Genomic DNA, 22,132 nt, shown 5'->3' on the forward strand with positions numbered 1-22,132 from the left:
TGGGAACAGGAAAGGACATTCCCTGGTCATGCTTTGATGATGCTCAGGATGCTGAGGAGGAAGAAACAGTTCAGTGATAAAGCCCCTGACCGCTGGCTGGAACCAGATCTCTCAGGGATGGTGCCTGTCTGGTTCTGCCTGTGCAGCTACCAGGTCAGACTGAACTGGGAGGGACTGGGGATCATCCAGTCAGAGGTAATGATTTTTACAGCCAAGGAGAAACAGACAGGGGGGAGGTGAGGATTCCGATCCAAGCCCACGTGGTTATTAGTTCACAGACTTCCCTGTGGGTTGCATTCCTTGATGCAGGGAGAGGGTACAGCAGTCTGAAGGCCTGGGCAAGCCTGTTGTCATCTGCCTCCACAAGCCAGAACCCATGTGCACCCTGAAGCGCCATTTGGGTAGCGCTTGACTGACAGAGGATGGAAAGAGAGGTATTTAGATGGGTGATTAGGAAAAAACAAGCTTTGAATGGGGTATAGGCTGGATACCCAGGGCTACCTTTGTAATTCGAATTTTTATTTGGAAGCGATTTTAAACTTGCCAGAGATGTTGCAAAGCATAATTCAAGGAACTCCCATGTAGCCTTTACCCAGCTTTACCCAACGCTGACGCTTTGCTCTGTTGACTTTATCATTCTCTACGTATAGTTTTTTTTTTCTCAACCATCTGAAAATAAGTCGCAGAAATCATGCCTCCCTCCCATAAGTACTTCAGTCTGCCTTCCCTAAAAATGAGACCATCTTCTTAAATAACCAGTATAGTTAGCAAATGCAGGGAATTTTAACACCAAGACAATACTATTATTTCATCTGCCACCCATGTTCCAATTGTGTCAGTCATCCCAATGACTTTGCAGCCACTCTTTCACTGGTCCAGAGTCCAGTCAAGGATCATCTATTGTGTTCAGTTATCTTGTCTTATCTAGAGTTGCCTTAACCTCCACACAAAATTTCATGCCAAAGATCCTAAGTCCATCCCAGAGGTGGTCTAGAGATCTGAACTAAACACCCTGAAGGCCAAGATCAGGCAAGATCCACTGAAAATGATGAGAAAACAAAACGAGGAACTAATAGAGCTAATAGAGGCCAGGAAGACGGAAGGCCAGACACCAGGTGAGCAGGCAGTGGGAACCAGGACTGCAAGTCAACCAGGGAAAGATGGTCTGAGGAGTCACAAGGTTAGCACAGGGTTCAGACATACAGACCTGTGGGATCTGGGGTGCAGAGTAAGGCCACTGGCTCAGCTTTATGAATCTAAAGCCCCCACTCCTCCCTAAAACCCCACCATCACCACCACCTGCATGGTCACCTTTGAAATGAGTGTGCTCCACAAACCTTCCTTTGAAGAGGAGGACGCCCTCAGGACCTGAGAAGGAGCTCCTCATCCCCTGTTCCCATTTATAAAGAATGCCATTTCCCAGACTCTTGTGATGAGCCCCACTAGGGCCAGCTCCCTGGGGTGATGTGCTGTACAGGATAACAGGGGCACCAGCTAGGCTATGTCTCTGGCCCCCAGATAGAGCAAGGAGTCATGCTTTGGACCACTCTGCCCACTGCCATGCACAATCATCAAGTGGTTGCCATGGGGAAAGGACCAAGCTGGGGCAGACAGGGGGATCCTGGATGAGTGAGAGCGAGTCTTGCATCCCAGAGCATCTCAAGAAGAAGGCTTCAGGCTAGAGATGGAGGTAGACACATAGCTTCCTGCAGGGGAGGGGAGAGGAAACACCACAGGGCAGGCACACTTCGCTCATCATTCAGTCTGCAAATATTTGACCCCTTCCCATAAGCCAGGCGACACGGGCAAAGTCCTACCCTGGGGAAGCTAGTGTGCTGGTGGCAGGGGGATAGATAATGAGCAAATGAACGATACAGTGTCAGCGGGAGCCAGGAGTGTAACGATTCATCCAGCAAGTGCAGACACTGGTAATCGTAAAGCATCTTCCTTGTGTCCTGTACTCTCTCTCCTTAAGCCCATGGGGTGAGGTTAGTTCTTTCCCTGTCTTGAGACAGGGCGGTTGTCTAGGACAATCTGTGCGTTCTCAGGTCTCTCTTGGGTAACGCAGAGTCACTTCAAGTCTCATGGCAAATTCACAAACTGGTAATTAAGGTGTCCCCCGAAATAATCAAAGCTGGATTTAAAGTGAAGCCTTTCTCCCCTCAGTGAGGGTGAGCTGCAGAAGGGAAGCCTGCCTCTCTCTCAAGAACAATCTTGCTTTCCTCCAGTGGTGCTGCTACTGCCCGCCCTCCTTCCCCTTAGAGGAGTTCCCGAGCCCCCCACGCTCACAGCAGAGCCTGTAGAAGGTGCGAGTGAAATAGAAATGTGCTAGCACTTTCGTAGGTACTGGTGTGAGCACTCCTCAGGCCGTGGGGATCAGCTGACTATTGCCTTCAGACAGACAGCCCCAGCTAGGGGTTCTGGCCTCTCAGTCCCTCATCGTATCCTCCAACCTTAGCCTCATGGCAGCCAGGGATCCTTTCAGCTTCTGCTGCTGAGACTGTGCCCTCAGGGACAGGACCAAAGGGGATCAGGACCAAGGGGATCTTGCACTGGTCCCACTCAATAGCCTCTGCCCTGAAGGTCTCTGGACATGCAAGGGATTCTCGCATGTCCCCTTCTCTTTCCCTGGGCCAGGAGAGGGAAAGCCAGCAGCCTTGCCCTATATTCATTCCCTGGGCATGCAGCCAACCCCAGTTTATGATCAAGGGTACCCCGAAGCATGCCTGAAAGGACTTACACCCTCCCCCCACCACAAACACTTCTCTAAAAGCTGTTTCTCCAGAAATCTTTTGGACTCTGTTCCATCCTTGATGTGACATCTCGGACTTTTGTCCCCCAACCATAATACATCTTGGTGTGGTGCATTCCTCTAGATCTGGCATCTCTTACATCTCTGCCAAAATGTGCATCTGAAGGAACATACTGTCATAGTCACCCCCTGAGTGATTCTCGAATTTTCACAGAAACACCAGTTCCCCTAGAGTCTTGGACTATGATTTTTCCCAAGCTCTCCATCTTTCAATTCTCTGCAGTCCGTTCTGGCCCCTTCATAATGGATTTGCTCTCAGGTACCCCCTCTAGCCACTGGGCATCTAGGGCAGTCCCCAACAAGTGCAACATGACAGCAGCAGCAGCCACATCTGTGGGATGCAGACATAAAAAAGCTCTGATCTCATCTCCCACTGCTCTTTAATTTTGTTTTCATTTGAGGCTTTCCTCCATCTCAACATTATTTAAAGCTCATGGAATGAAGATTCACTTTCCCTGGGGAATGGCTGTGATGCTGGAAGCATACATTTTCAGAGCCCCTCAATTCTACAGCCATGATTGCATATTTTGGCTTCGATGCTGCTTTCTGTATTTTTTTTTTTTTAGCATTGTCACTAACGTTTTGGAGACTGTTCCGTCTCCTAAAAATAAGAGCACAGCACATCCCAGTGTGTGTTTGGCCTTCTTTACCTTGTGTTATTGTGTCCAACTTCCTACCCCAGAGGTGATGACTTTCTGGCCTTTAGTTCAGCATGATTGGACTTACTGAACACACACTAAAGCATATGTAAAAAGTTGGTGTATATGACAACAGTATGATGGCTAAAATACAACCTAGCAAGCCCAGAAATCCTACACAACCTTCTCGCATGACAAGGGTGACCTACCATGGGGCACTAGCAAGCATTTCAGCACAGATTACATTTTGTTGGGCTTGCAAGCTTTGAAATTGTGTGAGACTTGGTTGTTTCTTATTCATACAATTTCGGGATCACATAATTCACATTCACATAAAACACAACTGTGATCTAATAGAAGTACATACAAAGCAAAGAGAAAGTGGACTTTGTTCCCAGAATCCAGAAGGGCTTCACTGGGGAGATGGCATTTAAACAGAGGAGTCTGTTTGCAGGCTGAAGACACAGAGGAGTAGTGCTGAGGATGTACACAGGACAGCCTGTTCTGTGACACCCACCTGGGTGGTGGGCATTGTGGGTAATTGGGTATTGGTGAGCCATCTCTGACAGGGAACATACAGAGCAGTGGAAGATAGGCTGACAGAGGAGAATGGTCTGGGCAGCCTCAGACAGTCTACACTACATTCAAAGGCAAAAAGTTACTGAAGAGCGAAGTGATGCATGCAACAGTTCACCCACAGAGCACGAGACTGTTGAATTTAATACAGGGAGGCAAAAGGCCAATCAAACCTGGGAATTGTCATTCTCCTGCTGCTTCTTGGATCCACAGAAAACTCACTGTGATTGGGCGGATCCATTAGTATACTCTCTCCGTCCTCTTCACCTGGGGCCGCCCATATCCTGAGAAGGAACATTTGGGCAGGAAATAAATGACATGGAAGGGACTTCTTTGTCAAAAAGAGGAAACTCCACCTGCCTCCCAACCCCACCCAGGGCTGATCAGTGGTGTCAGAGAAGGGGGAGCCAATAATACCACAGTGGAACCTCTATCAGTTAGAATCATGTGTCCATAGGCATCGTAGGTGTCCAGTGGGCACTGCTGGAGTCACCTAGAAGGCTTTAAAAAACCACCAATCCCTAGGGATCCCTGGGTGGCGCAGCGGTTTGGCGCCTGCCTTTGGCCCAGAGCGCGATCCTGGAGACCCGGGATCGAATCCCACGTCGGGCTTCCGGTGCATGGAGCCTGCTTCTCCCTCTGCCTGTGTCTCTGCCTCTCTCTCTCTCTCTCTCTCTCTCTCTCTCTGTGACTATCATAAATAAATAAAAATTAAAAAAAAAATATTAAAAAAAAAAAAAAAACCACCAATCCCTGGTCCATCCTGCAAAGGTTTGAATCTATTGGCTTGGGGGAGATCTAGGCATTGAGATTTTGAAATAGTCTCATCAGCCAAGGTGAGAACGACTGTCTGCAGTCCCTGGCTCTAAACTGGGCACATTTCTATTCAGCAAACATCTATTAAGTACGCACTATTTATCAGATGCAATGCCGGGCACATAAGAAAATGCTAACAACTTACTAAAATCAAGAACATCCACTTAGTGCACTAATATTGCCATGTCGCATCAAGGGACACCAAGTACTGGCAGCTTAAATAATGGCAGCTTAAATAATTAAATAGCAGAATCTTCTAACATTGGAATCATGGATGTTAAGGAAGCCATTTTCTATGTTAAACACCCAACAGCATATCACAGGAATTCATTTCTTTCCAGATGTTGGTGAAAACCGGTCTTACGGCCCCAGAGGGCGGCCCCCAGCACTTGACTCCTTGCTCAGACAGAAAGATCCTTAAAGCTCCTTATCTTGAAAGCCACAGCTAAAATATCAATCATTCCGTCCTCCCCTTCACCACCCTTTGAAGCTCTCCTGCCTACTTGTGGATTTAGGAGGACATAAAGTTGAGCCTAAACAGTCCTCCAGAGCTCTCTCAGCAGCCTGGCTTTGCAGACCATGGGAAAGCATCCCAAGTCACGAGCTTGCAGAGTCGCTGGGAGCCTTTTGATATTTGGCCTCAGTATCTCAATGTTTCAGCTTCAGCCGGTCTGGAGCAGTACCCCGATGACAGATGAGACGGTTGGGCCTGAGCTGCCAGCAGCCACAGGTGGCTGGACAAATGGCAGGGCAAGGGGTGGTGCTTCCATCAGGAACCGATTACTCAGACCTGGCAGGATGCTGGGTGTGGGGAGGGAGCAGGCCAGGGCATCATCCGTCCCATCCACTCTGTAGTTGCCTCAGGGCTCCCTCTAGCAGCGATTCTAAGGCTTTTATTGCCCCCCTGAGAAAGGAAAGGCAAGGGAATTAGGCCTGGTGGGCACCTGACCCTGCTGTTTCTGCAGACTGGCTGACCTCTGAGTGATGGATGTCACACCATATGCGGAAGACAGATGAGAGGAGTCAGGGGTCAGAGTCACAGAGCACCATTGTTTCAGAACAATGGGAGAAAGAAGGAGAGGGGATGTGGGCTGCCCTTTAAGTATTGTTGCATTTAGCACTTGCTGGGGGGACAGGAAGGCAGTGGGGGGCAGACAGGAACTCTGCATGCATTCAGGGAATGGAGCGGGGAGCCATCCAGTGAGCTGTACCCAAACCTCAGTGGGTCTTGGGGCCACTACCTTCCACCCCTGGAGTGGCTTCCTACTGGGATCCCACATACATGCCATGTGTCAGAACCAACTGGAAGTGCTGGCTTTGGCAACTTGCACCCAACAGCCTGCCTTTTCCCAAGGCGGTGCTTCCAATGGAATAATAATCACAGTCATCTTGGAAATGTAACAAAATAGCAAAAAGAAGCCAGGTCTTCTCTCTCCTCATCTTCCTCCTCCCCTTCCTCCTCTTCTTCCTCTCCTCTCCCTTCCTCCACCACCCCTCCCCCCCATTCCCCACAACCTCTCAAATCTGGTATCAGATTTGGAGGGGTCACAATAGAAAAGCCCTAGTTGGGAAATCTGACTGACCTGGTTTGCTCTGGATCCCTGGGCAAGTTCCCTGATCTATCTGAGCTTCTCTTTACCTGTCAGAGGCAGGTAATCCTCCACCCCACTGGGGTTCCTCTGAGGACCCAATGAGATCATGCCATGCAGTATGCCTGGCGCAAAGCCACCACCCAATAACATCAGCTTCCTTGCATTCCCCTTTCCAGAAGGACCACAACAATCCCCATTCTCCATTTTCTCATTCCAAAGGGGATGCCTGTCTGTGGACATACTGCAGCCAGAAATTTATAGGGGAGCTCCCATGGTCTTTATCATGACAGGATTGGCTAGGGCCTCTTTCTCAGGCTTGGCTGGCCATGGATACAGGTGATGCCTCCAGGTGGGAAGTAACTACTTGAGTCCAGCAAACAAGCCCTTTCCCAGCTGCAATGCCCTAACCTTGTGGATCCATTATTCATGGAACAAGCACTTACAGAAGTAGCACGTGCTGTTGGTACCTCCATAACCATTCAGCACCCACCTTTCCCTTGCACCTCCCGGACAGCTTCTGGCTCCCAGCACCTGCCACTCTGTCCAGGCTTTCCCTGGCCAGAGGCCACTCACTTGGGTGCAGAGGGCAGGTACCAGGAAATTCGTGCTCCCTGCCCCCCAGCAGCAGGTCTCAGGAGTTAATGGATAAAGTCCCGACTCCACTGGGAAGACCAAGATTTGTACTACATGCTGCATCCCAGATGTCCCCAGTGAGCCCAAACCCAGTTGCCCAGAGTGCTGACCTCCTAGATTGTGTGCCTTTTTTGGCTTCATTGCCTCCCTTATCTCTTCTCCACTTCCTGCTGGTGTCTCCTGGGGTTGCCTCCCCAGCACACTGCTGGGACTCACATCTTTGGGAGGGGATCACAGCTGAGACAGCACAGTGCCCACTGTGACTCTGTACAGGAACCACAAACAGAACCAAGGGGACATCGAGTGCACAGCCAACCATTGGAGAGTGACAGATTGAGACCTCACATAGAACGATGAAGCCTGCTGCCCGGTAGCTAGCACTGACCAGCACTCACCCCTCTCTTCCCATGCAGTGGCAACGTGGAACGCTCCGAGTCCCTGCACGACAACACCCTCATGCTGACAGTGCCGCTGATGCACGAAGTGGACACATCCATCACTGGGTGAGTAGCCGGTGCTGGGTCCCCAAAACACAAAGGTGCCCCAGGCTGGAACGCCATGCTTTTATTTGCAGGTGTAGCCAGGAGTCTTTGGTCCTGCCAGTTCCCCTTCATGCCGGCTTCAAAATGCAGGGCAAAGCTGTAGTTACCGTCTCATGCCCTCCTGGCTTCCTGTTTTCTCCTCTTTCCCAGCCACCTACCCACCTGCTGGGTGATGCAAGAAGTTCCATGACAAGGCTAAGCCTCAGAATTTCTTTGAGCATTCTATATACCTTTATGTGCCTATATACCCAGCACTCACCCCTCCCTTCCAGAAGGCCATGATTCCTGGGATTCAGATCTCAGCCAAATGCTGCAGGGCCAGAGGTTACAGCCAGATGTGTCCCAACGCCCAGGTGGCATTGCAGAAAGGCTCGCCTTGCTGATTAGCTACACAGTCAGCGCTGGCTTTCGTGTTGTTTCTGTTAACCCCCTCTGCAGAGCCAGCAGCGGCTCTACCTGATGTCTGTGGTGGGCAGGGACCCATTAGGACGGGTGCACCATGTGCCTGGGTAAAGTCCACGGCCACTCAGTGCCACTGGCATCAGAAGGCAGGACTGCGGCTGCTGGACCCCGAAGCAGCCTGGGCGGCTTTCAGCCAAAGCCCAGGCTTGGAAAAATGAGAACTCAGTTCCTGTTTCTGGCTTCAGAAAACAGAGCACATACCTCTTTGATAGTGGAAAAAGGATTTGCACAATTAGCTTAGATCAAATGAGGACCCATTGAACCCATGCCCCAAAAGCAAGCTGAACTTTCTGGAGGTTCAGAGTTTCTCATTTTTTCACTCTTCAAGTACTTCTGGGTCCCAGCCTTGGCTAGAAGCAGAAATGTTAATACTTTGCAGGAGGAGCCATTCTGCAATAGCTCACATGCTGCTGGGTGCTGCAGTGAGCCTCTAGGTGTTTTTGCTCACATTCTTCAGACAGGAGGCATCAGTGGAATATATTTGCAAATTAGCATAGATTTGCCTCTGTTCATGGCTCTATTTTTAACCGTGTGGTTTATTTACTTGTCTCATCGGAGAAATAGTGAGAATATGGCCGGAACCAATCCCTGTCCTTAGTGGGGGAAGACAAAACACTTGATCCTGTTGTCAGGCCCTAGGAGGCCTCATTGTTGAGGTGTTAACAGCCCCCAGTGAAGCCATCAGTTAAACGCATGAGTCAACCTCTGATCTTTCCAGGAACATAAAACAGGGCTAGTTTAAAGGAACTAGTTCTTGCCATTTGATAACACCAGGAACTCATGACATTTCTAAAATAATACATTTAAGTTGAAAGTAGATGAATTATTGACCATTCAGACTTCGTACCAAAAATTTTATATGACTGTGTCTGGGCAAGTAAGCAGCCTTCTAGAATCTCATCTAGAATCCATTATTTGTCTGGGAATTTAAGTGAGTCTGGGCCTGGTCTCATCTCAGGCTTGTTCATATGGACAACATTGAAAGCATCACTACAAACGGAGCTTGAATTCTTAACTACATCTTAAGTAGCCACTGTTTGAAATCTGAAGAAAAATGCTATCATTGAACAGACCCAAACTTTAATACCTAATTTCTAGTGGTTTTGGTAGTCTGACAAGTTTAAAATTTTTTTAATAAAGTTGCCACAGAATGAGCTTCAGGATGCTAAATATATAATTCACTTATATTTATTTCTTAAAAACTTGCCATAATCTTCCTCAATCCACAAAATGTTTCTCAAATGATAAAACAGAACATACATAATTTTGTAATCCAGTTTAAAGGAAAACAACGAAATCAAAGCTACCATTGTCTTCCTCCTTATTTCAGACATGTAATCCCAGGACATATTTATATGTAGCTTATTGATTTGACCCTAAGATGGGAAGACATTCCAGGAAACTTCTGTTTAGGAAACATGGGTCTGGCTGTGTCCACTTATGGGACAAAGAAGTAACAATTCCAGAACAGAAGGGTTTGGTGAAGACACTGGAGGGGCAAGGTTCTGGATTAGAGACAGATGTTTGGGTTTTCAGGACAGCCGTGACCATGGGTTGCTTGACCGAGGTTTAGGATGATGGATGAAACGCTTTCCTCTTTCAGAATCATGTCTCCAACCTCCTTTGTGTATGGCGAGTCTGTGGAGGCATCCAACTTCATTCAGCTGGAGGACCTGGAATGTCATTTCCAGCCGCTCAACATTACCCTTCAGGTACTGACCCCTGAAGATGCTCTCTGTCACTGGGGGCCAACAGAAGGGCCCACAGGGATGGGTCTTCTACTACAGGCAGCCGAAGAGCCAGGTTCTTCCTGGGAGAAACTTGTCCCAGCCTGATTGGCTGGAGTGTAGTACATGTGCTTGTATATGTTTTCTGTAACCACACAGAATTAATCCCTTCCCTGTCTGGTACTCTGCTGTGTAGACCCCTCTGCTTTTCAGTACTTTGAAGGAGAACTGCATGATAAACATCCCAAGAAGGCCTCTGGCCAGCATCCCAACCCAAATGGCCCCAAAGGCGCCTTTCAGTTCTCCATCATTATTCACATTATGAGCAGGGCAGCCTCATGCATTTGCCACATCCCCTTCTTCCTGGGGTTCTCTGTGCTGACTCCGCCTGGAGCCCACTCCTCCCACAGCGGAACAGCCATTCAGAAGTGCAGGCTTACAGTAGCAAAGCAGCGTGAGAAGCATGCTGCTCCCTCACAGAGCCATGGGTGGCTCTCCCCAGTCACATAAGCATCATTTTCAGCAGGTCCGCTCAGTGTGGACTGTGGACATCCGGAAAAACACTCCTCCTTCTCCAGGCCAGGGTGGGCAAACATTTTCTGTACAGGGCCAGCAGGTAAGTATTTTAGGCTTTGCAGGCTATACAGTGTCTGTAGCATCCATTCAACTATGCTACTGTAGTGCCAAAGCAGCCATAGGCAATACGTAAGCAAAATTGAAGTTATGGCACTGAATTTGGGATATTATATTCTCTTCACATGTCATGAAATATTACATATATATATATATATACACATACACACACACACATATATATTTTCCAAACTATTTAAAAATGTGAATCCATTCTTAGCTTGCAGACCATGCAAAAAACAGGTGGCAGGCCATAGTTTGCTGACCCCTGCTGTGAAGTATAAATTCTCAGGCCAGCACTGTTTGACACAAACATCTTTGCATGTTAAGCTAGAATAAGCTTAGCCTCATCCAGTCTGTTGTCCTCAGTTGACAAAAACCAGTGAGGCTCCTACTGGACAACCTATGGTCAAGCACCCTGCCAGGAGCTGTTGATGAAGTGAAGGAGATGGGCCTGGCTCATCCATGGTGGACTATAAACTACGTCCAGCATCTCTGCATTCCAGCTCTCAGAGCTGTCCCCCACCTCTTCCCCATATCTCCCCATGGAAAAGATGGTTTCCTGGTCTGGCATTGACTGCTGTGGCCAATAATTACTATTTTCTTTCCCCGTGGCCACTCCTAGGTGGACTGAGGGGATGAGAAATAATTATGGGGTGTGGGTCCAGAGAAGGAGGCAGCGAAATATTTGTGGGCTCTCAAACAATGGTCTCCCCCTCTCTGAAGTGTTCTCCCAGGCAGGAGGCCTCTGAAACCATGATGGAGAACACATGTCCCCAGCTTAGAGAGGAGGAGCCTCCTGGCCAGCTAAGCCCCTACTGTCACACCCTATGCTCAGTTTCCAGGGAAAAGGGGAAGGTGCGGTTAGACCTGCTTTTGAGATGTCACAGTGATTGCTGTGAGTAGGACGTCTGTATTTCTGAACTGCTACTCAGAAGTTTATTTTTCCCCATTGCTTTTTGCAATTAGAAAACAGATAAAGACCAGATGGAGTGATTGCATTTTACTGAAATCATTTTAATTTTAATTACTCACCCACTCTTAGAATTTTTGAGGTGTCTTATAACAAAAGATACAATCCAGAAAATGATTCAGAAGGGCTCAAATGATACATACCATGTAATGAAGAGGGTGTAGGTGTTAAAGGAAACGACAAGAAAGAGTTGGAGTTATGCCAGAGATCCAAAAATGTTCTTATCACCCTCCAGGAAGGAAGGAGGGAAGGAGGGAGAGAGGGAGGGAAAGAAAGAAAAGGAGGGAGGAAAAGACAGTCAGACAAAGAAAAGGAAGCAAGAGGGAGAGAGAAAGAAAAGGAAGGAGGGAAGGAAGGAAGGAAGGAAGGAAGGAAGGAAGGAAGGAAGGAAGGAAGGAAAAGAGAAAGAAATTGATCTTGAGGGTATGTGGTTAAGTCCTGTTTCTCAGAAGGCATTTTTACAGGGAGCTTAAAGTTTGGTATTCAGGCAAAGAGCTTTCTTCACATCTGACCTGACCTAGGGTACAGGCTAGAGAATGGGGCCGGGAATGAGTGATGGGCATGCCCCTAGATAAACCTCTTGATTATCAGTTTGCCTGAGGAAGTACACAGCATTCCATTCAGGATTAAGAGAGTCCGCTGGGTCCGAAAGATGGATAGTGTGTGTCATTGACTGGAAGGAGATCCTCTTGTGTCAGCAAAGCTGACAGTTTCCTTGGGAAAGCTCTGATGATTCATTTTCCGATAGAACTGTCATTATTATGACTGTCATGCAGGAAGACCCTGGACCAGGTTGATGGCCATAATAATTAAGACTAGAGCTAGTGGGGGAGGGTGGGATCAGGAATGTAGATCTATATGTCCTTGACTGAAGAAGAGCACAGGACTTTGCACATAGAGTGATTTTTCTGTCTTTTAAAGGCTATTATTCAACAAGCTATGCGATTGTTTAAAGACTTCACCACAGATGCAGATGGGAGAAAGGCAGAAATCCTAGTCTCGGGCCTTGTTTCTACATCCCACCAAAGTTTTCTGAACAGAAACACGATAATGTGTTGACCATTGATAGGTTTTTTTCTTTATTCATCAAGAGTCAATCATTTTTCTCACCTGAAAAATAACCATGAAAACTAACGCAGCTTCTGCACAAGAACATTTGCAAAGAATCAAATGTTAAGAATAAATAAATATGGTGACACAGGCCCTCTCACCAGTCTGGCTGTAGTAAGTGAAAGCATGCAAAGCAAACCCACTCTCTTCTTTCCTCCCCCACCTCCTGCTTTCACTGGGATTTCCCAGACATGTCAGTAGTTTTCTTTGCAATTCTGGGCTCTCGAGTTTCACTTCAAATTAGTTATTTCACTTGTGGTTAGATATTCCTTCCTTTTCTAGTGTCTTACGGTTGTTGTCTTTGGTGAATTCTGTTCTTTTCGAATCAAGGGTTGGCAAGGACTGCTCATCTACTCAATCGTGTTTTTGTGCTTTGAAGCAGAATCCAGCTATTGCAAAACATGAACACACGCTTTTCTAGGGAAGAGTTGGCTGGAGCCTAGATCCTTGTACATTCCGTCACAAGTGAAGACCTGGCTAGATAGAGTACTGTTCACCTCTTGGCTCTGCCCTTAGCGACCTTAACTTCAGAGATGCCACAAATGCCCAATGCATCCAGCTTCTTCTCTCGCTTGCTTCTACCCATATTTTTTAAAAAGCAATAGCATCTTTATTGGAATCTCATTTACATACCGTGATGCTCACCCATTTAAAGTGTACAGTTCGGGGGCAGCCCGGGTGGCTCAGTGGTTTAGCGCCTGCCTTTGACCCAGGGCGTGATCCAGGAGGACCCAGGATCGAGTCCCATGTCGGGCTCCCTTCATGGAGCCTGCTTGTCCCTCTGCCTATGTCTCTGCCTCTCTTTCTCTCTCTGTGTCTCTCATGAATAAATTAATACAATCTTAAAAAAAAATAAAGTGTACAGTTCAATGACTTTTAGTGTGTTTATAGAATTGTGCAACCATTGGGACTCCTGGGTGGCTCAGCAGCTGAGCATCTGCCTTCAGCTTAGGGCGTGATCCCAGTCAGGGGATTGAGTCCCTCATTGAGCTCCCTGTGAGGAGTCTGCTTCTCCCTCTGTCTATGTCTCTGCCTCTCTCACTGTGTGTCTCACGAATAAATAAATAAAATCTTTAAAAAAAATTGTGCAACCATCACCATAATCTAATTTTAGAACATTTTCCTTACTCCCAAAAAAGGAACTCCATACCCTTGAGCAGTCACTCCCTACATTAGTTTCCTCTTGCTGCTGTAAGAAGTTACCACAAACTCCATGGCTGAAAACAATAGAAATGTATCACCGTGTAGTTCTAGAGGTCAGAAGTCCAACGTGGGTCTCACTGGGCTAACATCAGAGTATCAGTGGGGCTGTGTTCCTTTGTGGAACCGCTAGAGGAGAATCTGTTTTACCCTTTCCAGCATCTTCTCCAGGCCACTGCTGCGCTCTTGAGCCCCTTCATCTTCAAAGCCAAGAGTAGCCAGCTATGTCTTTCTCACAGTCAACCTCTATGATTCTGATGGTCTCCCTCTTCACCATATAAGGACCCTTGTGATTACATTGCACCCACCTGAATAGTCCAGGGTAATCTCATTTTAAGGGCTACTGATTAGTGACCTTCATTCCCCCTTGCCATGTAGCATATTCACAGGGTCTGTGGATTGGGACACATGAACATCTTTGGCAGCCATTTTTCTGTCAGCCACATTCCCCCGACTTCAGCCCCCAGCAACCATCAGTCTATTCTTTGCCTCAACACATCTACTCATATTTTTTATTCTCCTTTGTATTCCATTTCTTCCTTAAGTCTCCTGCCCAGTCTTTGCTCCACCTCCTTTCCCTTATCTGTCTCTTGGTGGCCACCATCTTTCCTCTCATTTCTCAGGAGATGATGGGTTGCTGGAGACAGAAAACAGGGAGGACTGTTGGGAGGATGAGGAGATCAAGTTTTACAGGACCAAACACTGGGGTAGAAAAGAGGTCCTCAGTATTAGCAAGGGAAGAACTATAAGTTACAGAGAAACCTGGTTAGCTGGATGGTGTAGTAAGAACAGCCCTTTCTGTCAGTTACACCATTTGGTTTGGGGACAATCTACTTTGTCTTCTCAGGTACCTCAAACTGTAAAAGACAGGGCTTGGACCCAATTAGTGATTCTCAAAGCACAGAAGCACAGTTCCTGGGCCAGTAGCATCAGCATCTCCTAGGATTTTTTATTAGAAATGCATATCCTTAAGTCCCCTCACCACGCTCCCCCCGCCCTCCCCACCAAGATCTACTTTAGAAACTCCAGGCATGGCCCTCCCCTAGTGTATGTTTTAATAAGCCCATCTGATTATTCTGATGTATGCTAAAGTTTGAGAACCACTGGACCAGATTATGTCTATATTCTCTAGTATAATAGTCTCTAAGCAATTCCTCGGTATGTAAAAGGAAATACAGTTTTTAGCAGGGAGAAGACAAGAACATGCTAAAAGGGAGTAAGGTAATTTGAAAGTTTGAGGGTTTTAAATGCATATTGGAAGGATTTCTCTTGCATTAAAATCTGTTATTATTCAATATTTTGATACACTTGAAGTCATGACCTCTGGATCCTAAACCCTATAGTCTCTGTGGGAGTATCTACTGCATGTCATGAAATGAAAGTCTGTATTTCTATTAAAAATTGCTGTCTCACACCCACAGGTCTATAACACTGGGCCAAGCACCCTTCCTGGGTCGTCTGTGAGCATCACTTTTCCTAATCGATTATCATCTGGAGGTGCAGAGATGTTTCATGTTCAGGAGATGGTGGTGAGTTCTCATTTGTTGTCACTGTTGCTTTCAGACTTGAGCCAACCCATTCACCTTTTGTATACTACTCCGAGGGCCCAAAAAGTTTAACTTATTCTAACCTTTGGAGACATACCTAGAGAAGCCAAGAGGTCCCCAACACCTGAATTTCTGCTTTGAGACGGTTTGGTTAATGTCATGAGAAAACCTATTTGGGTATGGGGCAGGTTTGGTTATGAACATGACTTCTGGGATAGACTTTTCTGGCACTGGAAACTCTTGGAAAATTTAGGTGTATCTGATTGCATTTTTCTGAGGGGAAGATCCACAGTATATATGAAGAGTTTCAAAGGGTCACTGAGGCCTGGAACATGAAGGATTAATTCATAAGATAGAAGAGTACATTGAAATTCAAGTTTATATATGGAATATGCAATTCTTGGTCCTAAGTCAACTGTAGATTTTGTCTCAAGAGGAAGCTTGACAACAAGTATGTGATCATTCCTGCCTACCTCCTTGAAACATTCTTGGCTTCTAGGACATCACATTCCCTTGGTTCCTTCTTTCTCACTAGCTTTTCTCCTCATCTCACCAACATCTGTAGGGCTCAGCGTCCCCCTTTTATCTGTACTCAATCTCAGAGACTTCACCCAGACTCGTGGCTTTATATTCAGTATGTACTGATGACACAGATGTTTCTCTCCAGCCCAAACCTCTCCCATGAAATCCAGACTTTGAAAGTCAACTACCTTTAGGACATCTCTACCTAGGTGCCTGAAAATCTCCATCTTATCCTAAACTGAACTCTCTGTAGTACCCTTCCAAACCTGCTTCTCCCACCTCCTTCCCCGTCTTAGCAAATGCCTACTCAGTCTTTTCAATTACTCAGGTCAAAGACCTTGGATCATCTTTGATGCCTGCCTCTCTTGCCACATCTCATAGATCTGATCCACCAGCAGCCCTAATGTCTCCACCTTCACAACAACTCAGAATGTTGCCACTTTTTCCACCTCCCCTGCCAGCACCCCACTCCCAGGCACCATCACCTACCATCAGTTATTTATTGCAGGAGCCCCTCGCTAGTGTCCCTGCTTCTATCCTGGCCCCCCTGCAATCTGTTCCCAGTCTAGCAGCAGAGCAAAGCCTTCCAAAATGCAAGTCAGATCATGTCATTCCACAGTTCAGACCCCTCCAGTGGCTTACCTACTCCCTAAATTCTCCCGGCACCCTAGCTGGCCCCACAGTTTCTCTCCTGACACTCCCTGACCACATTTCTTCCTCCTTCACCACTCTCTCTACCCCCACCACACCATCCCTTGCTGGTCCCAGAGCACAGCAGACACTCTCCCACCTCCAGAACTTGGACTCAATTTTCCCTCTATGCAGACACCCTTCCCCCAGAGAGCCACATGACCTCCTCACTCACCTCCTTCACCAGCGTGCTCAAATATCAGCTTCCCAGGGACACCCTCTCTACTCAGCCTCAGTCCCAGCACTCCTTGTGCCTCTTTCCTGCTCATATTTCACCCTCTCCCTCATCACAAGCTGACATTGCATGTATTTTCATATTTGACCAGCTTCTCTCCCTCCTCCTGGCCCCCTACAGCTTAAGGACAGGGGTTTCTCTCTGCTCACTGCTATATCTCCAGGCTCTTAATACAATGCTTGGCATGTAGCATATGCTCAGGAAATATGTGTGGGCTGAAAAAAGACTCTATAGTATAAGACAGACCTGTTTACTCTGCATGAATTCAGGAAAATTTTCAGACCGTTAAGAGGTGCCTCAGAGTGCTTCATAGTCTCAAGTGGCTGGGCTTGAGGGTGGCCCCTCCTGGGGAGGACTGGTACAGGAAGCTCTGGGGAGTCAGGACACAAGAGGAGCACCTGCAGGCACTTTGAGAGAATTATGGAATCATTGCTCTTTATATGGGCATGTGAGGGACAGCTAGTCAGACAAAGGGACAGTCTCTCCACTGATAGCTTAGAAATTGGGGCAGCAAGGCCCAGGTCATGTCACACATCTGAGCTTACAGCTGAAGAGGATACTGCCCATGGGAGGCACCATCATGTGATGGTGATAGCAGGGTGTGGCATTGCTGTCCTCTTGGGTCACATGGCCTGAAAGCCTGGACCATGTGAAATGTCGAATGTAGAGCAGCTCACCCCTCCCAGGTTGCCTGCTCAGTCACTTCCATCCCTCACCATATTTCACTTGTGCTTCGTGAAGTGCCCATGTTGATGAGCTTTGCTGAAGAAGATAAGCCCAGTGTCCTGTACCAGCTACCATGATTAGAGCTTAGCATAAGGCTACATGTGCTCTCGCCTACCCTCCTAAATATTATTAATCATACCAACCTCTCCACCTACTCCCCAGCGGCCAGGAGTGCTTTCCTCTTGAGCATGCCCTGAGAGTTGCTCACAAAAACATCTTTAGTGTTGTACAGAGAATTTTTTCTACACAGACAAAATTATTTATTAACCAAAATAGGAAATTTAACTCACTTGGATTCTGAGGGTATCTGAGAACCAGCTCTGCCCCCTTTCTCTGCACTAATCATCAGACCAAGGAAGAGCCATTGGAACAGACTCTGGAACACATTTATAAACAGCTGGTTTGCTTGGGAGGCATTAGCAGTGGTTTTCCTGAAGATTTCCAGAACGGCATGACTGCTAGTCTGAGTGGGACCCTCAAAAGCCCAAGTGATATTGGCTGGCTTCATTCCATTGTTTGAGTTTTCAGACACAAACCCTTTGGACTTTCAAGACTATATTTAGAATTTTCACAAAGTCTGTAACAGAATTCTCAAAACTGGCCAAGCCTTCAGTTGGATACACCAGCCCATGCTCAGAGGCTTACAGCATTTTCACGATATGGAAAATCCAGCTTACTGGCAAATCTCATGAAGCAAGTCGTGAAGCATTGTGTTCTTAGGAACAATCGAGACTGGATTACGGTGACCATGGAAATGTAAAGCCATGCATGGTGTGATGCAGTGATGAGGCAAGAGCCCCAGGTACTTGTCTCAGAGGCAGGTAGGCAGCACACCTTCCACCTGAAAGCCACAAGGCTGAGAGCTTGGGCATCCAGCAGCTCAGTCCCAGCCTCAGCCCCTCCCTTCCTCAGCAGAGCCTAAGAATACTCACTGAGGCAGGCGTGGCTCCTAATGATCCTGGCTCTGCACTTCGGCCTTCTGGGACTTTGGGTGGAGCAGGGCTTTCATTCAGGAGGTATGGGTGGCTTGGTGCAAGTGGGACTTACTCCTGGGAGAAACCAGCCCTCGTTGCCTGTACTGCACCAGGAGATGACCCCACGGCCTGGTGGCATTCCCTCCCCACCCCAACCTCAGCACCACCATTCCTCAGTCTTGGACAGCTACTGGGCAGCCAACCACTAGCTTACCTGTTAAGCCAACTGAAGCCCGGGTGCAGATAACAGGCGTTGACATCCCTCCCCACATCCTGTGGGTGCCTCTGATTGTTTCTCTCTCTCTCTCTCTCTCTCTCTCTCAATCCCTCTTTCTCTATATATATATCCCCCCCCATAGTGCCCTTAGTATCTGTTTTACTTGTGGTCGTCATCCGTATAGAATGCTAAGAGTGGGCATGCTGTCCTCAGGGGCCCTGGGCCTTCATCCCACCTATAGCCCTGACCTGTGACACAGTTTTCCAACTGATGGTTCAGAATTCATTCAGATGCCTCTGGGGCTGTAGCTGTGATCCCTGGGTAGGACAGAGTTGCCTCTAGGTTTTACCAAAGACTTGTTTTTCCCCAAGGGTTTCTTAAGGTCCAGTTGCCGGTGAGTGGAGAGTGCCTTTGCCCACCTGGGAGAGATTTTCCAGCAAGTCAGAGGAAGCATATCTACTTCATACTCCCAGCCGTGGTTCATGATCTTTCCTTATAGCAAATGTCCTCAGCCCCTCCACCTTGCTTGTGTTCTATATATAAAGAGAACTATAGCAGTGGTCTGAGAAAAGACTTAATTGCTATCCCCTCCCACCCCTCAGGGTTGTACGGCATCCTGTGGGGACATGCTGACTTCCCACTGCACAGCAAAAGTGTGAGCAAGCCACAGTGCCTATGGAAGTCTAGATGGAACAACCGTGAAGGAAAGAGTATGAGCAAGAGGGACTTCTCTAGTCCATCTAAGATAAAATCATTGAAAATAATAAATCATTCTGGGTTTCTTCTGCAAACACTGGCAGAAAAAGCACCTGTATGTTCCAGGCTCCAATACGAGGAATAAGTCACACAGCATTCCCAGAAAGTTGGGCTTGCAGGAGAGCGACCTAGAAAATGTCATTGCAATACCATGGCGCAAACTCGGTAGTGGAGGCATGCCCAGATCCAGGGATGGTCCAAAGGTGCAAATCCCACCCTAGGAAAGGTGCAGGAAATGCAGACTCTCAGTCAGGGCTTAGAGGATGTGTAATAGTTCACCAGGAGAACATGTGAAGGAAAGAACATTCCAGACAGAGGGAAAGGTCACTAGTTGTAAGTGTTCAGTGGAGGCAGTATCTGGTCCTCTATGCTCTGTGCCTAGCCCTTATACAGATAGACAAAGGTAACTGTTCCCTACACTTTTCCAGAATGTACTGCAGGTAGATATCTAGGCAGTGTGATAAGAAGTACTATACCACAGTCATTTCTGTGTGACAGTTAATCCTTCTGGGGTGCATCATTTCTGTGTGCTTGTGGATTGGTTCCTTCATTTCTCCTGACTGAGGAATGGGGAAGGCCAAGCCCTCTGCTACCAGAGGCCATCTGACCACACATGGATGTTGCCAACAAATGACCCTGGGCTGCTGCAGAGAACAATGGCTTCTGTAGGCCAGGCAGCCCATGCAAGGCAAGCCTTTGCTCCTTGGAGAAGGTTCCTGTTTGAAGTGAGGATGTAACCTCTCATACAGCTTGATGGGAATTGGCCTGGAAAATGTAATGGCTTCACTTTGTGGTAGTCTCTCTGAACAGATGAGCCTTTTAGCAGAGCCCTGGGCACAGGCCTCAGAGAAGCCAAGTTAGCACATATGTCACAAGTTTTATGGCTCATGAAGGGGAAACCATTTGAACTCGGGTAGTGGTCCCCTACAAAGTTAAGTTTTACTCCTAATGTATGAAGTTCAAGGGCAAGGATGGGAGGTTTGTCTCAGGACTCAAGCTTTACTTGTTAACACTGAAAACCTGTATATGAGCAGCTTTCTGATGCTGGAAGAGGAGGCTTTGGAGCTTGGCTCTTGTAAATATATAAGAAGGAAGAAAGTCCTAAATGACAGCTTACATAGAGTAAAGGGCTGGAACTATATTCAAGGTGCAAGTTCAGATCTTTTGAAGAACTCTAGAATTAATCTAGAGACATTAAATAAATTCCATCCCATTCTTTGTTCGTCCTTCAAAACCATCTGAAAAAGCTTACCTCTCTGACCAGTTCTGTCCTTGCTTTCAGGCAGCAATCCTTAAAACTGACCTAGTTTCCAGGAGGTAAAAAAGTTTGGGAATGAGGGATGATTTTCTTGGGAGACACATCAATAACTGTCATAGGGCACCCTAATATCAGTATGATATTAATACCACTGTCCATTAGAATGTATCTTAGTAAATGATAAACGCCCCTCCCACCCTGTCCATGCAGGCACACCGGACAGGGCTGCCCATGACCTAATTTCTGCTGAAGTGAGTCAGTTGATATGGGAACTTCACTTAATTTGTGATGAGTCTATATCCCTGTAAAGGAAAGATATACCTGATATATCAGTAACCACACAGAAGCTTAAACCTAGAAGTGGGGGGCTGAATTACTTTCCCCGGGATGATTTGGGGAAGCTTTTTAATGAGAGTGGTATTGTGACAATTAAATTGATCACATTTAATCAAAAACTAAAGAATGAAGAAATTTCTACTAAATAACTAACAAAAACCAAATACCACTTACTGCAGTCCTGAGGCTTTAATGGCCTGTATTCATGTCCTGTCAGATTAAATCCACACAGCCTTTTCAAGCGAAGGTCATTATCCCACATTGAGGAACCAAGTCTCAAAGACTTGCCCAGCATCACACAGCTGGTAAGCAATAGAGTGGGGTATATAATTAGGTCTGTCTGGCTCCAAAGCTCCTATGTTTCATACTGTATTCTATGTCATACCTCTCTCCGGAGCACTGCCCACTCCCCACTCACCGGAGACAGACTTAGTCAATAAAACAGACAGATGATGAGCAGACCACTAAAAATCACGCACTAAATGAGGAGAACCAACCCCAGGACAGTGAGGCAACTGCTATCAAAAATAATAATACCAAAAAAAAAAAAAGTAATACCAGAGAGTGTAATAATGAAGCCAACAGAAGATTTTAGAATGAACAAGATTAGTGTCTTCAGAGAGATGCAAAAATAGTTTCCATGGAATAGAATAAGCTAGAGTTTCATAAATTTAAAATTTTGATCACTCAAACAGAAACCTCAGTATATAACCTATACAGTAGAATAGATAGAAAAGAGTGAAGCAGTGGGTTGGAAACTTGAATTGAGGGGTTTCCCAATAACATAGCACAAAAGGACCCCCCCAAAAAAAAAAGCCGGTTAAACGTATCATTTCTTTATTTTATAAAAATCTGGAATGGAGATCCAAATGATCACAATAGAAGAATTAGCAGGCAGGAAAAATGGAAGTGAAAGCAAGTGAGGAGTCTTGTCTTCTTTGGGGAAGAGTTTCTGTACCAGTTAGCCCAAGACTTTGATAAAATTTTTCAATACATAAAAATTTTAATGGCTTCTTAGAAGAATAAAACAACATAGGACATCCAAACCACTAAAGAAGAATTTTATAAGAACTCATGAAGAAAATAAACACACACACATTTATATATAATAAGATGGCAAGAATAAATCTAAACACATCAATAATCAAAATAGCTAT

At 46.7% G+C, this 22,132-nt stretch overlaps 1 protein-coding gene across 1 annotated transcript in view; it reads left to right on the top strand.

The window, feature by feature from the left end:
* The window catches only part of ITGA9 (integrin subunit alpha 9), a 335,241-nt gene that overhangs the window by 259,330 nt on the left and 53,779 nt on the right, over positions 1-22,132 (top strand). The window contains exons 21-23 of the mRNA XM_055321450.1: positions 7,481-7,570; positions 9,675-9,783; positions 15,136-15,243. Of these exons, the coding sequence (XP_055177425.1) occupies positions 7,481-7,570; positions 9,675-9,783; positions 15,136-15,243 (307 nt within the window). The remainder of the gene's footprint in view (positions 1-7,480; positions 7,571-9,674; positions 9,784-15,135; positions 15,244-22,132) is intronic.

This window comes from Nyctereutes procyonoides, unplaced genomic scaffold (genome assembly GCF_905146905.1).
Source record: "Nyctereutes procyonoides isolate TBG_1078 unplaced genomic scaffold, NYPRO_anot_genome, whole genome shotgun sequence".
Taxonomy (NCBI): domain Eukaryota; kingdom Metazoa; phylum Chordata; class Mammalia; order Carnivora; family Canidae; genus Nyctereutes; species Nyctereutes procyonoides.